Genomic DNA, 17,212 nt, shown 5'->3' on the forward strand with positions numbered 1-17,212 from the left:
GCTCTCAATACATGGCTTACAGTGTCCTTGGGGACCATTTTTATAATGTATCTCCTCATTACATAGAAGCTCAAGTTAAAACATTGACAAGTGATCGGGGAATTGGTACTACAGGGGGAGCATTAATTGGATTTACACCCCAAGAGTGCAAGAACTGTGCTGAATATGTTATTAAGGAAGGTATTGGGGAGTTCTGGAAGATACGCAGAGGCATTTTCATGTGATCCAATCTAAGGCTTCATTGAAATTGTAAGGAAAAAATATCAGCCATTACAAAGTTTTCTTTTGACCAGGGAAGACGAGTGGAAGATCCGAGAGCTTGGTTCCAGCTGTGAATTGGAAAACTGGAAGCCTTCTCTGTCCAGTGACAACAACAGGTGTTTATAGATTGTCCATAGTCATCTTATGATATTTCTAGTCATCATTGAAACTTCGTGAAATCCTCCGCTGTATCAAGTGCATGCACTTGCATGTGCTAGAAGCCCTCCTGAATGAGCTGCGTAAAATGGCCATCGTTGCTGAATCATCTTTAATTATCATGAATAAAACTAAAAAAGGACTCAATTTATTTGGTATTCCTGACCTCTTTATTCCAAAGTCCTGTATTCAACTCTCATTTTTTTAATGTGCACTTTTAAAAATCAAGTACTAAGTAACTAATAAATGGGGAGAATTATAAAATAAAATTACTCCTTTGAAGCAAAAAAAAAAAAGAAGAAGAAGAAGAAAAATAATTACCTATCTGAGATATGTATCATACTATCCTTAGATCTGGAAGCCCCTGAGAGTACAGAGCTGGGGATAGTTGAAAATCCTCAGTGAGAGAAGTCTGTAGGTGTTTGGTTCTTTTTTCTTTCTTTCCTTCCTTCTTTCTTTCTTTCTGTCTTTTTTTTCTTTTTGGAGGACACGTTAATAACCCAAGGATCAACCTCAGGGGGCAAAAAGCTTGCTTTGTTCCTCCCTGACTTCAGGTAAGAATATTTCAAGTGATACAGATGAGGGAACTGGGACAACTCCTTCCCACCACTGTAATAAAGAGCTCAAAGTACATCTTACCAAGGCTGGGTTCTCCACATCATTTCCACATAAGAAGATGGAGAGAGCATGGTATGCTATTTTTTTTTTTGTATATGCCAGATTTCACTTTATTTTTTTGCTATGTAACCTACTTTTTATTTTGGCCTTTTTAAAAATTGAAGTATAGTTGATGTACAATACTACATAAATTATAGGTGTACAACATAGTGATTCACAATGTTTAAAGGTTATATTCCACTAATAGTTACTACAAAATACTGGCTGTATTCCCTGTGTTGTACAAGACATCATTGTAGCTTATTTATTTTATACATAATGGTTTGTACCTCTTAATCCCCTACTCCTATCTTATTCCTCTCGCCTGCACTCCCCCCACTGGTAACAACTAATTTGTTTTCTGTATCTGTCTTTTCTTTTTTGTTATATTCACTAGTTTGTTTTATTTTTTAGATTCCACATGTGATATCATACAGTATTTATCTTTCTCTGTCTGACTTATTTCACTAAGCATAATATCCTCCAAGTCCATCCATGTTGTTGCAAATGGTAAAATTTCATTCTTTTTTATGCTGAGTAGTAGTATTTCATTGTGTGTGTGCACATAGATAGATAGATAGATTACATCTTCTTTATCCATTCATTCATTGATGGACACTTAGGTTGCTTCCATATCTTGGCAACTGTAAATAATACTACTATGAATATTGGGGTGAATGTATCTTTTCAAATTAGTATTTTCATTTTTTTCAGATCTATAGCCCAGGAGTGGAATTGCTGGGTCATATGGTAGTTCTATTTCCAGTTTTTTGAGAAAGCTCCACACTGTTTTCCTTGGCTGCACCAATTTACACTCCCACCAACAGTGTACTAGGATTCCCTAGTACAGTGTATGAGGGTTCCCTTTTCTCCACATCCTCACCAACATTTGTTATTTGTGTTCTTTTTAGTGATAGCCATTTGACAGGTGTGAGGTGATATCTCACTGTGGTTTTAACTTGCATTTCTCTGATGATTAACAATGTTGAACATCTTTTCATGTGCCTGTTGGCCTTTTACATGTCCTCTTTGGAAAAATGTCTCTTCAGGTCTTCTACCCATTGTTTAATTAGGTTGTTCGCTTTTTGATGTTGAGTTGTATGAGCTCTTTCTATATTTTTGATATTAACCTCTTATCAGTCATATCATTTGCAAACATTTTCCCCCATTCAGTAGTTTGTCTTTTCATTTTGTCAATGGTTTCCTTTGCTGTGCAAAAGCTTTTGAGTTTAATTAGTTTCCATTTGTTTATTTTTGCTTTTATTTCCTTTGCTTTAGGAGACAGATCCAAAAAATATTCCTACGATTTATATCAAAGAGTGTTCTGCTTATGTGTTCTTCTAGGAGTTTTATGGTTTCGGTCTTACATTTGGGTCTTTAATCCATTTTGAGTTAATTTTTGTATATAGTGTTAAGTAGCATGATACACTTGACTAGAACATAAGAATATCAGTGTTCTAATATCAGTTATGCTATTAACTTATTTAAGCCTCAGTTTCCCTATCTGTAAAACAAGCAATTGGTACAAAAAGTCTCTAAGGTCTTTTTTAGAACAAAGACTCTGAGATTCTAGAAGGAAATCCCCTTCATTGCCTACACTCCTCCACTCCAACACACACACCCATAAACAAGAAGCATTCAGCCACGGCAGTTGGGCTATCATTTTCTGTCAAGAAGAGACAAGCTTTGTCGTGTGGCTAATGGAAAAAGAACAGAAAAACAAGTGGAGCAACCCAAGGAATGATCTTACTGGCTGGGCTCCTGAGAGACTGCGGAAGGATCCTATGAAGCAGTTTCCAGGTGTGTAACGTTTGTTAGCTGGACATTGCCTCTAGGTACAGTTCTGATTCTGTTCAGTGGCACGTGAACTTGTACTCAGAACACCTACTCCATTCTGCTCAAGAGACTCCTCAAACAGAGGTTGCAGAAGTAACCACAGACTCTCTGGCCCACAAATACATTTTACTTAGATTATAAGATGACTTTTTTACTGTGCCAATATTCTTAGATCAGGAAATTTTACATAAATATAAAAATTTCTGACTTTTGTGGAAAAACCATAGAATCCAGTAATACTGTACACAAATTCTGACTTGTGAAATTGTCTGGAATTGAATTAAGGCTGTACCCTTTGATGTACCCTCAGTTTGTCACAGTCCCCACTATTCCCTGTGTCCCACATGCTGGAGCCATGTATCAGAAGACTTTTAATTTCACGTTTGCACAGTTGGGGGTTTTTCTACATCTGTTTTTTGCCACTGCTTGTCTTATCCCAAGATAGCATCATTCATCATTTACCTGGCCCTTGTGGGCCATTGAGGTACTCACTACAGATGGACTTTCACACCCAAGCACTGGGTTAGCACCTGTGTGAGGAAGGCTCCCCAGTCTGTATCTCCAGACCCACCATGGCCACTGTCTCCTCAACATCTCCACCTAGCTAACCCCACATATTACCTTAAATTCAATAAGCCTAACACTTATTTACTGACTTTCCCATAAATCTTCCCTCCCCTCCCCTCCTTCTCTCTCTCTCCTTCCCTCTCTCTCTCTCTCTCTCTCTGAATGACACCACTAACCAGCCAGTCAAGCAAGCCAGAGGCCTCAGAGTTACCCTAAACACCTCCTCTCGCCCACTGCACTCATTCAGCAACCAATCCCAGAAGGTGTGACTTCCTTGCATTGCTCCTACCCCTCTCCTTCCCTCCACTCCCCCTTTATACTTACTTAAACCAGGCCTCCACCACCTCCCACTGGTCTATGGCAAACTGTCCCAAGAGGCTTCCCACCTCTAGGCTCACCGCCTTCATCCCACACTTACAGTGACCACAGAGTAGGTCTGTGCAAGCACAGTCTAATTCCTTCACACCTTCTTTAACCCTCCACAGGTGCCCTGCAGCCTACCACAGGTTAAAGGACCGGTCTGGACACCCACACCCACCACCTGACCTCAGCAGCCTCGCCTATGCACACCCTAAACCACCTGTTATCTTTCATTTTCTTGCTGAGTTGCACACCCCCGTGCTTTTTCCCATACTGTATTCATGGCCTGCTTTCCGTCTGTGAGTTGCCCGTTCAACTTTAAATACTCAGCTGAGGGGTTAGTGAAACCTTTTCTGTTCAACCACTACCGCCCACACTTAAAATCCAGCTCTCGGGCTTCCCTGGTGGCGCAGTGGTTGGGGGTCTGCCTGCCGATGCAGGGAACACGGGTTCGTGCCCCGGTCTGGGAATATCTTGCGTGTCGTGGAGCGGCTGGGCCCGTGAGCCATGGCCACTGAGCCTGCACGTCCGGAGCCTGTGCTCCACAATGGGAGAGGCCACAACAGTGAGAGGCCCGCTTACCGCAAAAAAAAAAAAAAAAAAAAAAATCGAGCACTCTTTCTCCACCTGCGCTTGGTTCCCTCTGCAGCCCACCAGACTCCGATCAGAACCCTTCACTACATTGTTTGCTTACTTGTTAGCCTCCTTCTACTTCCCTATGAGCTCACCGGGGGCAGGGATGGTGTTGGGGTCATTTTGTATCCTCAGTACCCAGCATAGGGCCTTATAACAATGGGCGCCATCAGGAACGAAATTGGGTCATTTGTTGAGATGTGGATGGACCTAGAGTCTGTCATACAGAGTGAAGTAAGTCAGAAGGAGAAAAATAGAGATTGTATCTTAACGCATATATGTGCAATTTAGAAAAACGGTACAGATGAACCTATTTGCAACACAAGAATAGAGACACAGACACAGAGAACTGACATGTGGACACGGGGCAGGGGCGTAGGGGGGTGGGATGAATTGGGAGATTGGGAATGACATATATACACTACCATGTGTAAAACAGAGAGCTAGCGGGAACCTGCTGTATAGCGCAGGGAGCTCAGCTTGGTGCTCTGTTGTGACCTAGATGGGTGGGATGGGAGGGGGAGGTCCAAGAGGGAGGGGATATATGTATACGTATAGCTGATTCACTCTGTTGTACAGCAGAAACTAATGCAATATTGTAAAGCAACTGTACCCCAATAAAAATAAATAAATAAACACAAATATATCAAATTCAAAAAAAAAAAGATGAACGTGTGCCTAGCTCACAGCATTCTTACCAGCTTATGAAGCATAAAAATACACAAATAAACAGAATGGTTTTTTATTGGAGTATAGTTGTTCTACAATGCTGTGTTAGTTTCTACTGTACAGCAAAGTGGAGTTCCCTATGCTCTACAGTAGGTTCTCATCAGTTATCTATGTTATACATATCAGTGTATATATGTCGATCCCAATCTCTCAATTCATCCCACCCCCCCTTTCCCCCCTTGGTGTCCATATGTTTGTTCTCTACATCTTGAACAGAATTTAAAAAATGTAAATGAGATATCTATAACTAAGTGCTCCCTGGCAAGGGAGGGAAAGTTAGTTAACGAGATCACCTCTTGTGTGAGCCCTGCCATAGACTCCCAGCCAGTTCCTTTGCAACCTCTTCCGTTTCCCGCTCCCCTCCAGTTTGTAGGCCTGAATGGAAACTGGATTCAGGCCCGCTGCTTTGGGGAGAAAATCTAAGAGCCTTAGAAGTCAGGGCCCTTCCTGTCTCTGCAGCCTCCTCTCCTACCTGCTTCTTTAGGCTCTCTGCTGGCCTTCTGCCAAAACTCGGGGCGTTCCCTGCCCTCTCCCAGCACAGGGCAGGTGTCCAAGCTGTGCCTTTGCTGGAACACTCTTCTCTTATTAGCCTCCAGCTCTCAAAGCATTTGCTCCTCGCTCAGTGCCGGCTTCCCTGACTGGAGAGGTCAAAGCCTCTAAGATACCCACAGCAGGGCACAGAGATACACGTGCACCCCCAACAGCTCATATTTTGGAGCCCCTTTACACTAATTTGGTACCAAATGAGAGAAGGTGGGATGAGACAGCTTTCAGTCTCTCCTCTGGGGACGGGGACTGCTGAAACAAATGCTTGGACAGTTAACAGAAGGCATCCACCTTAGATGGTAGTTTAGCAATCCTCTGTTGCTCCCCCAGTGCATGGGATGGGAGATCATGGGCACACCCAGAGGCTCATCAAAGCATCCGCAGCCACTCCAAGGCCAAGCAGGCTTCCCCAGGGGATTTCTGGTCAATGCAGTAGTATGTTTTTCTCCCTCTCTCCGTTACATTTCCAGGATTATTTCAGTGCCCTTAAAGCTGAAGTCTCTTGCAGTCCACCCCTCAATCTGATGCTTTTCTCAGTTAACTAACTAAATGAGATGACTGCCTCCCACCATGCCTTGCCCAACCCATGGGTGAGGGCCCAGGGATGGGCTCAGAGGAGGCGGTGAGGAAAGCAGGCCATTCCAGCACTAATCCAGAGCACCCGCATCTTCAAGTGCTTCAAGCAGCCAGCTCATTGAACTGACAGATACTCAGATGGCCATGTCACTCCAGAGACAGGGTCCCTTCCCACCCTGGGGGAAGAGGCGGAGTCTACAGGCACCAAGGTCCCCACCCCAGAGATGGGAGTACTTGCCCCAGACACCACTGAAGAAGTCCGAATGAGGAAGTCAGGTACAACGTCTTGCAACACTGAAGCTATTCATCTCTGTGTTTAACTTAGCTTCTGAAATCATTCTTGATAATGAGATCTACTATGCCTATATTTTATTTCTGGGTGTACAGTAGATAAAGGAGAAAAAAGTCCACTGAGAGAGCCTGTAAAATCAAGATGACAATGATCAAGAGTAGCCATTACCTGGAATATGATTTGACCCGATCCTTGGCCTTCAAAAATAGAAAAGTTCATGGGCTTCAGGGGTCCACTAAACTTTCCCTCTTGGCCATATCCAGTTGTCTGTTAAAAAAAGAAAGAAAAAGAAAATTAGCATCACCATCTACTATGAATGTATATGTGTCACTTGCTGATTTTCTTATGGTTGCAGGACTGATATATGAAACCTAAGATTCCAACCTGGCTCAAAACAATGTGAAATCTAGTCAAAACGGGCAGGAAGGGGTCTAATATTTATTGAGGCTCTACTATGTCAAAATGGTTTGCTTAGAGCCTAACTCTGCTTTTCTCATTTAACCATTCAAGCAATCACCCTGTGGGGAGAAATTAACACTCCCGTTTTATAAATGAAGCTCACAGAGGTTAGCTACTTGCCCAGAGTAAAACCCATAAGCAGTTGACATGGCACACACACTGGGTTCTAACTGAAGGAAAGCTCATGATCTTCCCACAATGCCACTATGCTGTTAAATTCTACATGGTTTTACATAAGCTTCCTTTTTTTTTAAATTTTTTTACTTTTGGCTGCATTGGGTCTTCATTGCTGCACACAGGCTTTCACTAGTTGCGGCGGGCAGGGGCTATTCTTCGTTGTGGTGCCAGGGCTTCTCACTGCGGTGGCTCTCTTGTTGTGGAGTAGGGCTCTAGGCACATGGGCTTCAGTAGTTGCAGCACATGGGCTCAGTAGTTGTGGCTCGCGGGCTCTAGAGCGCAGGCTCAGTAGTTGTGGCGCACAGGCTTAGCTGCTCCGTGACATGTGGAATCTTCCTGGACCAGGGCTTGAACCCCTACCCCCTGTATTGGCTGGTGGATTCTTAACCACTGCACCACCAGGGAAGCCCCTACACCAGCTTCTTAAAACCCCTCTATTCCACTCCTGTTAGTTTATAAGGAAATCCATGGCAGATTCCCAGCACACTAGAGTTCAGGCACCTCAAAGACAATTGAATTTTTAAGGGGAAAAAATATGTAGATGTGTTTAGTACAATGCTTGCCTGGCACCCAACAAGAAGAGTTCACACTTGCTAAATTAGTATACGCTGAGCTTTGTCCTAAACACATGGAATCCTGACAACGACCCTACAGGGTAGATTATTACTGCCAGCCCTGTTTCACCGGTGATTAGACTGAGACACAGAGAGGTTAAGTAATTTGCCCAGGTAGTTCAGGAAGCAGGATTCGAACCTGCAACTTCAGACCCGGCCCTCTTAGCCACTACCCCCACTACACAACAGCAAAAGCAGTCGAGACAGCCTGGGGTGGGGGGAGGGGGGTGGGAAGCTGGCAGCATGGGGATGTGCAGGAGGGTGCATTCAGCAGCAGTTCCTGCCATCCCTTCGTCTCCCACCAGGACTGGTCACTAATGGGAGTCGCGAGGCGGAGCGGAGCAGGCGGAACGCAGGAAGGGGCAGCCAGCCATAAACCCGCCACAGAGAGCACCCTCTGCAATGCAGGATCTAACACCCGCACTGATGCCAGTGCCCCCTCCTTCCCAAGTGGTTCTTCAGGTCTCCTACTTGTTATGGGAATCAGGGCTGGGATGGGTTAGAATTAGAAGTATGACACGGAAAGTTAATGGTTTGGGGAACTGGACAGGTAAAACCAAAAAAGAAAGAAGAACTGGCGAGAAGAGAATTTATTTTCCATTTCTTTATGAGGAGCAAGTACACTCTTATCGTATAGAAACACTGGGAATAACCCAAAAACAATTAGGATGAAATCATGGGGAAAAAGGTCTTGTACTATATCCCTTGGTTCACTGAATCTTGATTAAGTTGATCTCGGTTGTCCAACAAAAAAATAGTAACAAACAAAAACACAGAGGGCTTTGGAATTTGGTCTCCTCTCCCTCAGAGTTGTGTCAGGCCCTTGGGTTAGCTGCCCCCAGCCATCGCCAGCCTCTCTCCCTTGGGAAGACAAGTGATCTCTTTCCCAGACTCCCTTGCAGCTAGGAGGGTGACCAAGTGACCCAGTTCTGGTTTGTGAAACAAAAGGTGGAGTCTGCTGTGCCTGAGTGGAGGTGGGGGAATGGTTCTGGTCAAGATTTTGTATTCCTGATTAAGAAAGACAGATGTGGCTGGCATCTGCCCTGTTCGTCTTGCTCAAGCAATGGACCTCATGTCTGTAGCTGTGGCAGCCATCATGAAACCACAAGGGGACAAACCAGCTCAAACAATGGTGGAGCAAAGAGAAAGAAGCCCAGATCTCTGATAACATCACAGAACTGCTAAACCTGCCTGGGACTGCCCATGACAGGCTTCTCCTTGTCTGAGAAAAATAAATCCCTATTGACTGGAGACACTCTAAAGTTGCTTGTAGCTAAAAGCATTCTTAACTGACACAATAATTATATAGACTTCTAGCTCATCAGTTCCTCTCCAAGTGTATTTTCCTCTGGGGGCTCTTCCTCCCTTCCACTCCTTTCCACATCTTCTCCAGCTCCAGCAGTTCCTCTGGAAGGCAGGACACAAGAAGTAGGTGCCATTGTTGGTACAGGATGAGGGCAGTGCTTTTTTGAGGGGCTACTACTTAACAGCAAACGGCTTCATCAACTTTCTGCTCACATCAGCAAGCAGTCCATCTTTCAGCTGATCACACCAGTGATGGCATCTATAAGGAAACTACGTTAGTCAGGCAAACCTCACAAATAAGCCTGCATTTTTCCCAGGTAGACGAGCTGGCTCACCTATGAGAAATAAAGGATAAGTCTCAGTTGCAATGTTCAAAGTTGGGTTGGGTTCTCATATCAGGGCAACAAATCTCTCTTCCTGCCCACTAACCTGGCTATCTGAGCTATAAAGATTTCAAAATGCATGGGCATATCATGAGTCATCAAGCCATACATCCATAACTGGGAAGAATGCTATGGTGGAAATTTGTGAAAAGAGTTGGAAGAATAAAACCCACCATCTTGCATAAAGAGGTGAAAGGTAGGAAGAGAATGGAACGGATATTTTTGAGTGTTTCCTGTATGGCAGCTATGGAACTGGAACCTCCACACATGCCATTTCTTCTGATCCTCAACAATACCAGGGAAGCTCTGGAGAAGTCCCACAGCAGAGGCACATATAACTGGTGCTGCTGTGGGATGGTGCCAGCTCTGTTGGACCACCAAGCCCCAACTCCGCACCACGTTGCTCCACTGCCTTCCAGGCCAGCAAAGGACACATGCTGTTATCAGATCTGCCTGCCTAGTAGCCACCGTCATTGTACTTTCCAGCAAGAGTTCTCTGCATTGTTTATATAGTATGTATGTCAGCTCTTCTTCCTTCCGGAAGAAGCATAGTCCCAGGCAAAACTCCAAAATAGTTGGCTTCTCCTTGATTTCCCTGCCTCCCTACTCAGCACTGTTTCCCAAACCCTCTCTTCAGTGCCCTTACAATATATTCATGCAGTGTTTCTAACCCCCTATGAGAACCAGTTCTCAGGAAAGAACAGGAGAGCCACTCATAGCATAGAATAAATGACTGGCAATCGCTTTAAATGGCTACCTCTGCTGAATAAAGCCTTATGCTGAAGGAAAGAAGCTCCAGCTGAACTTCCAGCCTTCACAGGAGAGGGTCTGGGCATAGGGGTCAGCGAAGGCAGAAGAGAAATGGCTCCGTCCCAATGCCCCTGAAATCCCAGCACACAGGCCTCAGCCTCCCTCCTTCACCCAGAGACAGCTGTGCACATGGCTGTCTCCTGGGCAAGGCTCTTGCTGCCAGCAGTAGTTTGGGCAGTATTTCTTACTCCAGGTAAAAATTCCACTGGGGTGAGAGTAGGGAAAAAGGAAAACTTACTTTCATCCTTTATCTAGGAAGAAAAATGCATGTCCCCTTCTCAGACAAGAAGCTGATGAGCCTGCTAATGTCAAATTATCGTGACAGATCTTCTCTCTTTCTTAGGTTTCACTGTTGTTTCTTAATGTTTCCTAATATAAATCCGTAATTATGTATTTAAGTTCTAAGTTGTTCCGGGCACTGTGCTATGTGCTGAGGCTGCAAAGATGACTAAAACACAGTCCTCCTCATGGAGGTCAGAGTCCATCTGAGTGTAGACGCTGAATTTTTTTTTTTTTTTAAGATGTTGGGGGTAGGAGTTTATTAATTAATTTATTTATTTTTGCTGTGTTGGGTCTTCGTTTCTGTGCAAGGGCTTTCTCTACTTGTGGCAAGCGGGGGCCACTCTTCATAGCAGTGCGCGGGCCTCTCACTATCGCGGCCTCTCTTGTTGCGGAGCACAGGCTCCAGACGCGCAGGCTCAGTAGTTGTAGCTCACGGGCCTAGTTGCTCCGCGGCATGTGGGATCCTCCCAGCCCAGGGCTCGAAACAGTGTCTCCTGCATTAGCAGGCAGATTCTCAACCACTGCGCCACCAGGGAAGCCCCGACGCTGAATATTTAAAATGTGGTAGTAATAACAATTGCTAATATTTATCAAGTCCTTAGACAGTGCCAGTCATTGATCCAAGGGCTTTATAAATGCATTATCTCATTTAATTGCCACATAAGGCAAGTACTATTATGAGACCCATTTCACAGGGCAGAAAACTGAGGTTCAGAGCTTAGTAACTCACCCAAGTTCTTACCACCAATCAATAGCAGTGCCAAGTTTGAACTAGGCACTGACTACACCACCATTCTGAGATAATATAGATAGCAAAGGACATCTGAGAGGGTAGGAAGAGGAGAGAAGTCAAGTGGGGATGTTAAACCCAGTCCTTAGGCAGTCTTAGCTACAAGCTTCAAGCCCAGGTCTGTGAGGATGCACCTTGCTCGTAAGGTTTGAACTGCAGATTTTCCCCCCAAGGGGAAAGCTCTGGTAGGTTTACAAATTTGGCTGTATTTCACTCTAAATATTTTGAACTGTGTGGGCTCTCAGGGGCTCTCTGGAACTTGAAATTCAATATGGTATATTTGGGTTTTAGAAGAAAGGAACCAAGATTAGAGGTATGAGGATCTAGTAGCTTCCTTCTAAGGAGAAAACAAATGCCTCCCCATAATCTTGCTTCATAATACAACAGATGTGGCAAGTGTATAACCTTTATGAGCTTCATAAGTAAAGTGAAGACGACATCCCTGTCTCTACCCGAGGTTAAGGTCTGGTCTCCCCAGGTTCCATCCAGCTCCAACTTCTAGAAGCCCGAGACGATAGGGTTAGCTCAGCAAGTGACTAAGCACAAATTTGGTCAGAAAACTCCAAGCCATATACGGGAAGAAAAGTACAGAGCAGAGCGGGGTCAAAAATGGAGAAAATGCTTTTCTTAATTTCGGTGGTAATTTCTCATGGTCAAAGTTAAAAAAAAAAAAAGTCAAGATTAAGGGACATAGACTAACACATGTATCAGTATACTTTTCTTTCCAGATTCCCTGAGCTGTATGCAATGGTCTAAAGCTAAGTAGATGGATTTGTTTAAACCTTGCCTGTGAAGTGGCATTGGCTTTTAAGAGCTGAGGAGAAAGCACATCTCTGGTAAAAGGTTGGACATATTACTTGTAGCTATTTCAACAAAAATAGTCCATCGGAGCAAAGTGTCCTTTGCTCACAATGAGTTAATTTTGATAGACTATATTTTAAATGATGATAGCCGTTGCTTCCTTGGTACGGAGTAGAAGGATGACTGGAAATATTCTACTAAATAAATAAAGAACATTCTCTTCTCTTACCAAGTAAAGTGTAAAGAGACACAAGCAGTGCAGTTGGGCTTGCATCATCATGGTTTTCTTTATTCAAACTCCTGTGAATAAACCGGAGATAAGTTGATTAGTTGCCATCCTGTTAAAACCATGTTTCTCCAAGCATAAAGGATCATTGGATGATATTCATTTATAAACCTAGTAGAAGGCATCCCTGAAGCTCAGCCTCTCCTCTGTGGAACAGCCTGGCCTTCCAGAAGCTTCCTGATACCTTGTCCACAGCAACCACAAGTCAACATCCGGAAACAAGCGTGTGCTAATTCCATCTTTACTAACCGTTTCACTTTAGTAGTCTTCTTCATTTAAGAGTCTTAAATGGTAGGCAATAAGTATAATTTTCACTCATTAGATGTGTGGGGGATATATGCTTTGGCAAATGCCACAATAACTAGATACTAAAATTTTAGTGGTGCTGATTCAAAGCTACAAATAGATGAGCTTCTTCAAGCAGGAAGAACCCAAGAATGTTCACAACCCTTCATTCAAAGACCTCACCAGCTGCCTCTTTGCTCTTCTAAACCTTGCTGTTAACTATGTAATACATCTAAGGAAAAAATGTACTTCTTATTACTTCAAAAACAACCCAATAAAAATCCAAACTCTGCCCCTCTTCTATTCTGTTCAAAGTTATTTTTCCTTTTTCCTTGTGCTTTGCATTTCACGGAAATTATAACTTTCACCCTAAGACACATCATGACTAACTGATTTTAAGATCTGAGATAAATTTTCCATATGGCCTGTAAAGCAGGGTTGTTGCCTATCATAATATTGGACTGCTAAAACAAAACAAAACAAAAAACAGGGGAAATGAAGAATGCATTCACTTCACTAAAATTCCAATTATTTTATTGCCTCTAGGGATTGTGGATGATCTTGGTTTATTTCTTTATCTTTTTCTTTATTTTTTAAAGTTTTCTACATTGAACTTATATCATCAATATAATCAGCATGGGAAAATGGTTATAAAATTCTAACTACTCTAAAAATTTAGACCCTGAAATTGTTTAATTCCTTACTTTTGGATAGTTTATATTTGAATTTTTAAAAGGTCAAAGTACTATCCCATTTTAGCTTCACAAATGCCCTGGGAGATAAAGATAGAAATGAGCCTTTTTATTAAGCATCATTCTATAGGGTAGATTAGTGGAGGGACCTTTACAAACAGGATGACAGAGGTGCCAAAGGTAAACTCTGAGTCAGCCTGGACCGGAAACCCAGCTTGGCCTTTCATTAGCTGTGTGGCCGTGGGTGTACTACTTAATCTCTCGGTGCCTCAGTTTCCTCAAATGGAAAATACATAGCAATTGCTCAGTAATAAAGGAGTGCTCTTATGAGTTTCTCACAGACATAATGAATTAGGAAATGTTACTCTTATTTTGTACATGAGGAAATTGAGGTTCAAAGTTAAGCCATTTACCTAAAGACACATAACTAGGAAGTGATATTGCTGTGTTTCCAACCAGATCTGTCAGATGCCAAAGTCCAAAGAGTCTTTCGAGTCTTTCTGCTATACCCTACACAGTGTGATAGCTGAAGAGACGTAGCTGTAGGTGTAGAGATGTAGAGGCGTATAAAATGTACATATTGCTTGTACATGCTATATAAATGAAGCAACTTGTCCCAAGGATCTACAGCTATTTTAAGGAAGAGCTAGGACTATAACCCTTCAGTGCAATTAGATCTGTAAATTTTGTGAATGTTTAGAAATGAGCTTTTGCTACAGAATTAGTCTGGTCTATGTGTCCAAACATCATTTTAGAATTGGCTCCTTGTCAACACAAGCAAGACATTTTTCTGCTGCTTTAGACTGCTCACGGGGTTTGGAAACACACTGAAACAAATAACAATCGCAGGTTCTAGCATACTGCAATATGAAATGTATCTAAATGAATAAATTGGTATTCTTTTTTTGTTGTTGTTGTTCTTTTATTTTTTTTAATTTTTATGTTATAATGGAGTATAGATGAGTTACAATGTTGTATTAGTTTCAGGTGTATAGCAAAGTGATTCAGTTATACATATACATGTATCTATTCTTTTTCTAGCTTGTTCTTTTTTTTATTATTATTATTTTTTATTTTCTGCTTTATAACAAAGTGAATCAGTCATACATATACATCTGTTCCCGCATCCCTTCCCTCATGCATCTCTCTCCCTCCCACCCTCCCCATCCCACCCCTCCAGGTGGTCACAAAGCACCGAGCTGATCTCCCTGTGCTCTGCGGCTGCTTCCCACTATCTATCTACCTTACGTTTGGTAGTGTATATATGTCCATGCCTCTCTTTCGCTTTGTCACAGCTTACCCTTCCCCCTCCCCATATCCACAAGTCCATTCTCAAGTAGGTCTGTGTCTTTATTCCCGTTTTACCCCTAGGTTCTTCATGACATATTTTTTTAATAAATTGGTATTCTTAAGTCTAACTAGTCTTTTTTTATATTAGCCAAATAAACATGATCAGCTATCAACCAATATTTGCTTAAGAGAAGTAAAAATACAGACAATAATGACACATTTGAGGATCTTTCTCCTCAAACCCCTCAGTGTTCAAGAACTTTATTTATTTTTATTTTTTTGGCTGCGTTGGGTCTTCGCTGGCACATGGGACTTCTCTAGCTGTGGTGAGCTGGGGCTACTCTTCACTGAGGCACGTGGGCTTCTCACTGCTGTGACCCCCCCACCCCCATTGCGGAGCACGGGCTCCGGGCGCACAGGCCTCAGCAGTTGTGGCTCGTGGGCTCTAGAGCGCAGGCTCAGTAGTGGTGGCGCACAGGCTTAGTTGCTCCGCGGCACATGGGACCCTCCCGGACCAGGGCTCGAAACCGTGTCCCCTACATTGGCAGGCAGGTTCCCAACCACTGCACTACCAGGGAAGTCCCTCAAGATCCTTTAAATGCTGCTCCCACTTTACTCTTCTGGCCTTATCTCCCACACCCACCACACCCAGTAATGCTGAGCACCCCACGGACTTTGCACCGAGCTTCCCTGTCTCCACGCTTTGTCACTGGTTGTTCTCCCCACCCGGCACAGGGCCCCACCCAGAGTAAATGACAATTGATACTTTCTGAATCAAGCTGGATTGAGATTATCCTTTCTCACTTCTACTTTTACTTCTCACACCCTACCATCTAAGACCAACTTATTCATTTATTTTAAAATCACTGAATTTAATAATTCTATTATGTGCCAGATACTGTGCTAAGAACGGGGATGACAAAATAAGGGGTACAGGGTCTGCTTCATGGAGCTAGAACCTATGTCCTTCATGAAATCTCCCTGATTTCCAGCCAGAAGCATCTTCCTCTCAAGGCCTCTCCTGCCTGCGTTTTATTTTTTATCATGTATTTACACGTCTGTGTTGCTGCCTCTACTAGAATACAAAATCCTTCAAGAAAGAGGCCTCATTTTAAAATTATATTTTTTTAAACCTCTCATGGCTCTTCATAGTATGGCGTGCACATACTAAGCTCTCAACAGATGTTTGTTAAATTCTAAAACACTGTGATTGTCTAACATTGGTATTCTATCAGTTTGTCCAATCTATAAGAGCTTTCAGAATAAACAGAAAATGTTATAGGAAACTAATTTGAGATCTAAAGATTTATTTTGATGCAAAGTAATAAATTTTTATTGTTGATGAAGAGGATTATTTCTCTTTTAAATACATGAACAGATTTCTGTTCAGTAAATAGGTTAAGAACTGGTTGATATATATACCATCTCCACTTGAAATGATTTTTTTAGCACTTTCAATCTTCCAAAGACATGTAAGTTGAATGATAAAAAGCAAATAAAAATAAAATAAATGCCCTATTTTAGTCAGACGCTCAAACAGGCCACCGTCCGGGGTGTTTTAATGGAACCTAAAAAGTAAACGTAGCATTAGACTTATCCTTTCTTTTGTCATTTACATTTAGTTTCATCCTTCACGGAGGGTTTCTGGTGGGAAACAAAAGTAATTGCTTTCTGCTCCCATGCCTAGGGTCTCGTGATTTCTTTGTGGACAAATCTATCATACCATGTGGTTGTTAGATTGTCTGGTTTGGATCCTGGCTCCTTCACTGACTCATGTCTACTCATCTGTAAAGCAAGGATAATAATAGTATCTACTTTTGAGAGTTATGGGACTCAATAAGTTAATATTTTGAACAGTGTTTGTCAAATAAAAATTCCTTCTGCCACCCAAGTTTGCTTAGTCAGAAATTAAATATTGTCCCACAGGACAGCTCCTATCACCATTCCCAGCTTTCAATGGCCCTGGCCATAAGGATACTCAAGGAGCACCCTTCACAGCAACACCCTCACAGCCAAATGAAGTGGCCAGGCAAAGCCTTCGTCTGAATGATCCAAGGCAAACTACACCACTGCTAGGATTATTCCAGAAGAGGACTTCAGCCTCTCAAACAAGTCTTGCCTATATCTCCTCTTTTTACAGACATAATTTCACTAATGAATATCACGTCCTGGATCATAATGATGCTGGAGGGAAACCATGGTTTATAACTGAAATTGCCTAAAATCACCAAGCCATACACACTTGATAGATTATTTCACAAACCCTACTTGGCAAAGGATTGGAGTAGATTTCCACATAATTCAGTGACATTTCGTCTGAACTACCTGAAATAGTTGATCCAACCATCTGCTGGGAATTTCTGCTATTTGTCAGGGTTTCCTCAGGTACAAAGACTAAATTCAGACAGTTTCTATGGCAACTATC

The 17,212-nt window shown here is 42.7% G+C and overlaps 1 protein-coding gene across 1 annotated transcript in view; it reads right to left on the reverse strand.

The window, feature by feature from the left end:
• CDH17 (cadherin 17) overlaps positions 1 to 17,212 on the reverse strand; it is a gene marked incomplete at its 3' end in the record, with an annotated part of 94,785 nt that overhangs the window by 70,307 nt on the left and 7,266 nt on the right. The window contains exons 2-3 of the mRNA XM_081258667.1: positions 12,464 to 12,534; positions 6,782 to 6,880 (exon numbers count right to left, since the gene is read on the reverse strand). Coding sequence (XP_081114793.1) covers positions 6,782 to 6,880; positions 12,464 to 12,514 — 150 coding nt within the window. The 5' untranslated portion in view covers positions 12,515 to 12,534. The remainder of the gene's footprint in view (positions 1 to 6,781; positions 6,881 to 12,463; positions 12,535 to 17,212) is intronic.

The sequence above is a fragment of the Mesoplodon bidens genome (assembly GCF_964165515.1).
Source record: "Mesoplodon bidens genome assembly, chromosome: 16".
Lineage (NCBI taxonomy): Eukaryota > Metazoa > Chordata > Mammalia > Artiodactyla > Ziphiidae > Mesoplodon > Mesoplodon bidens.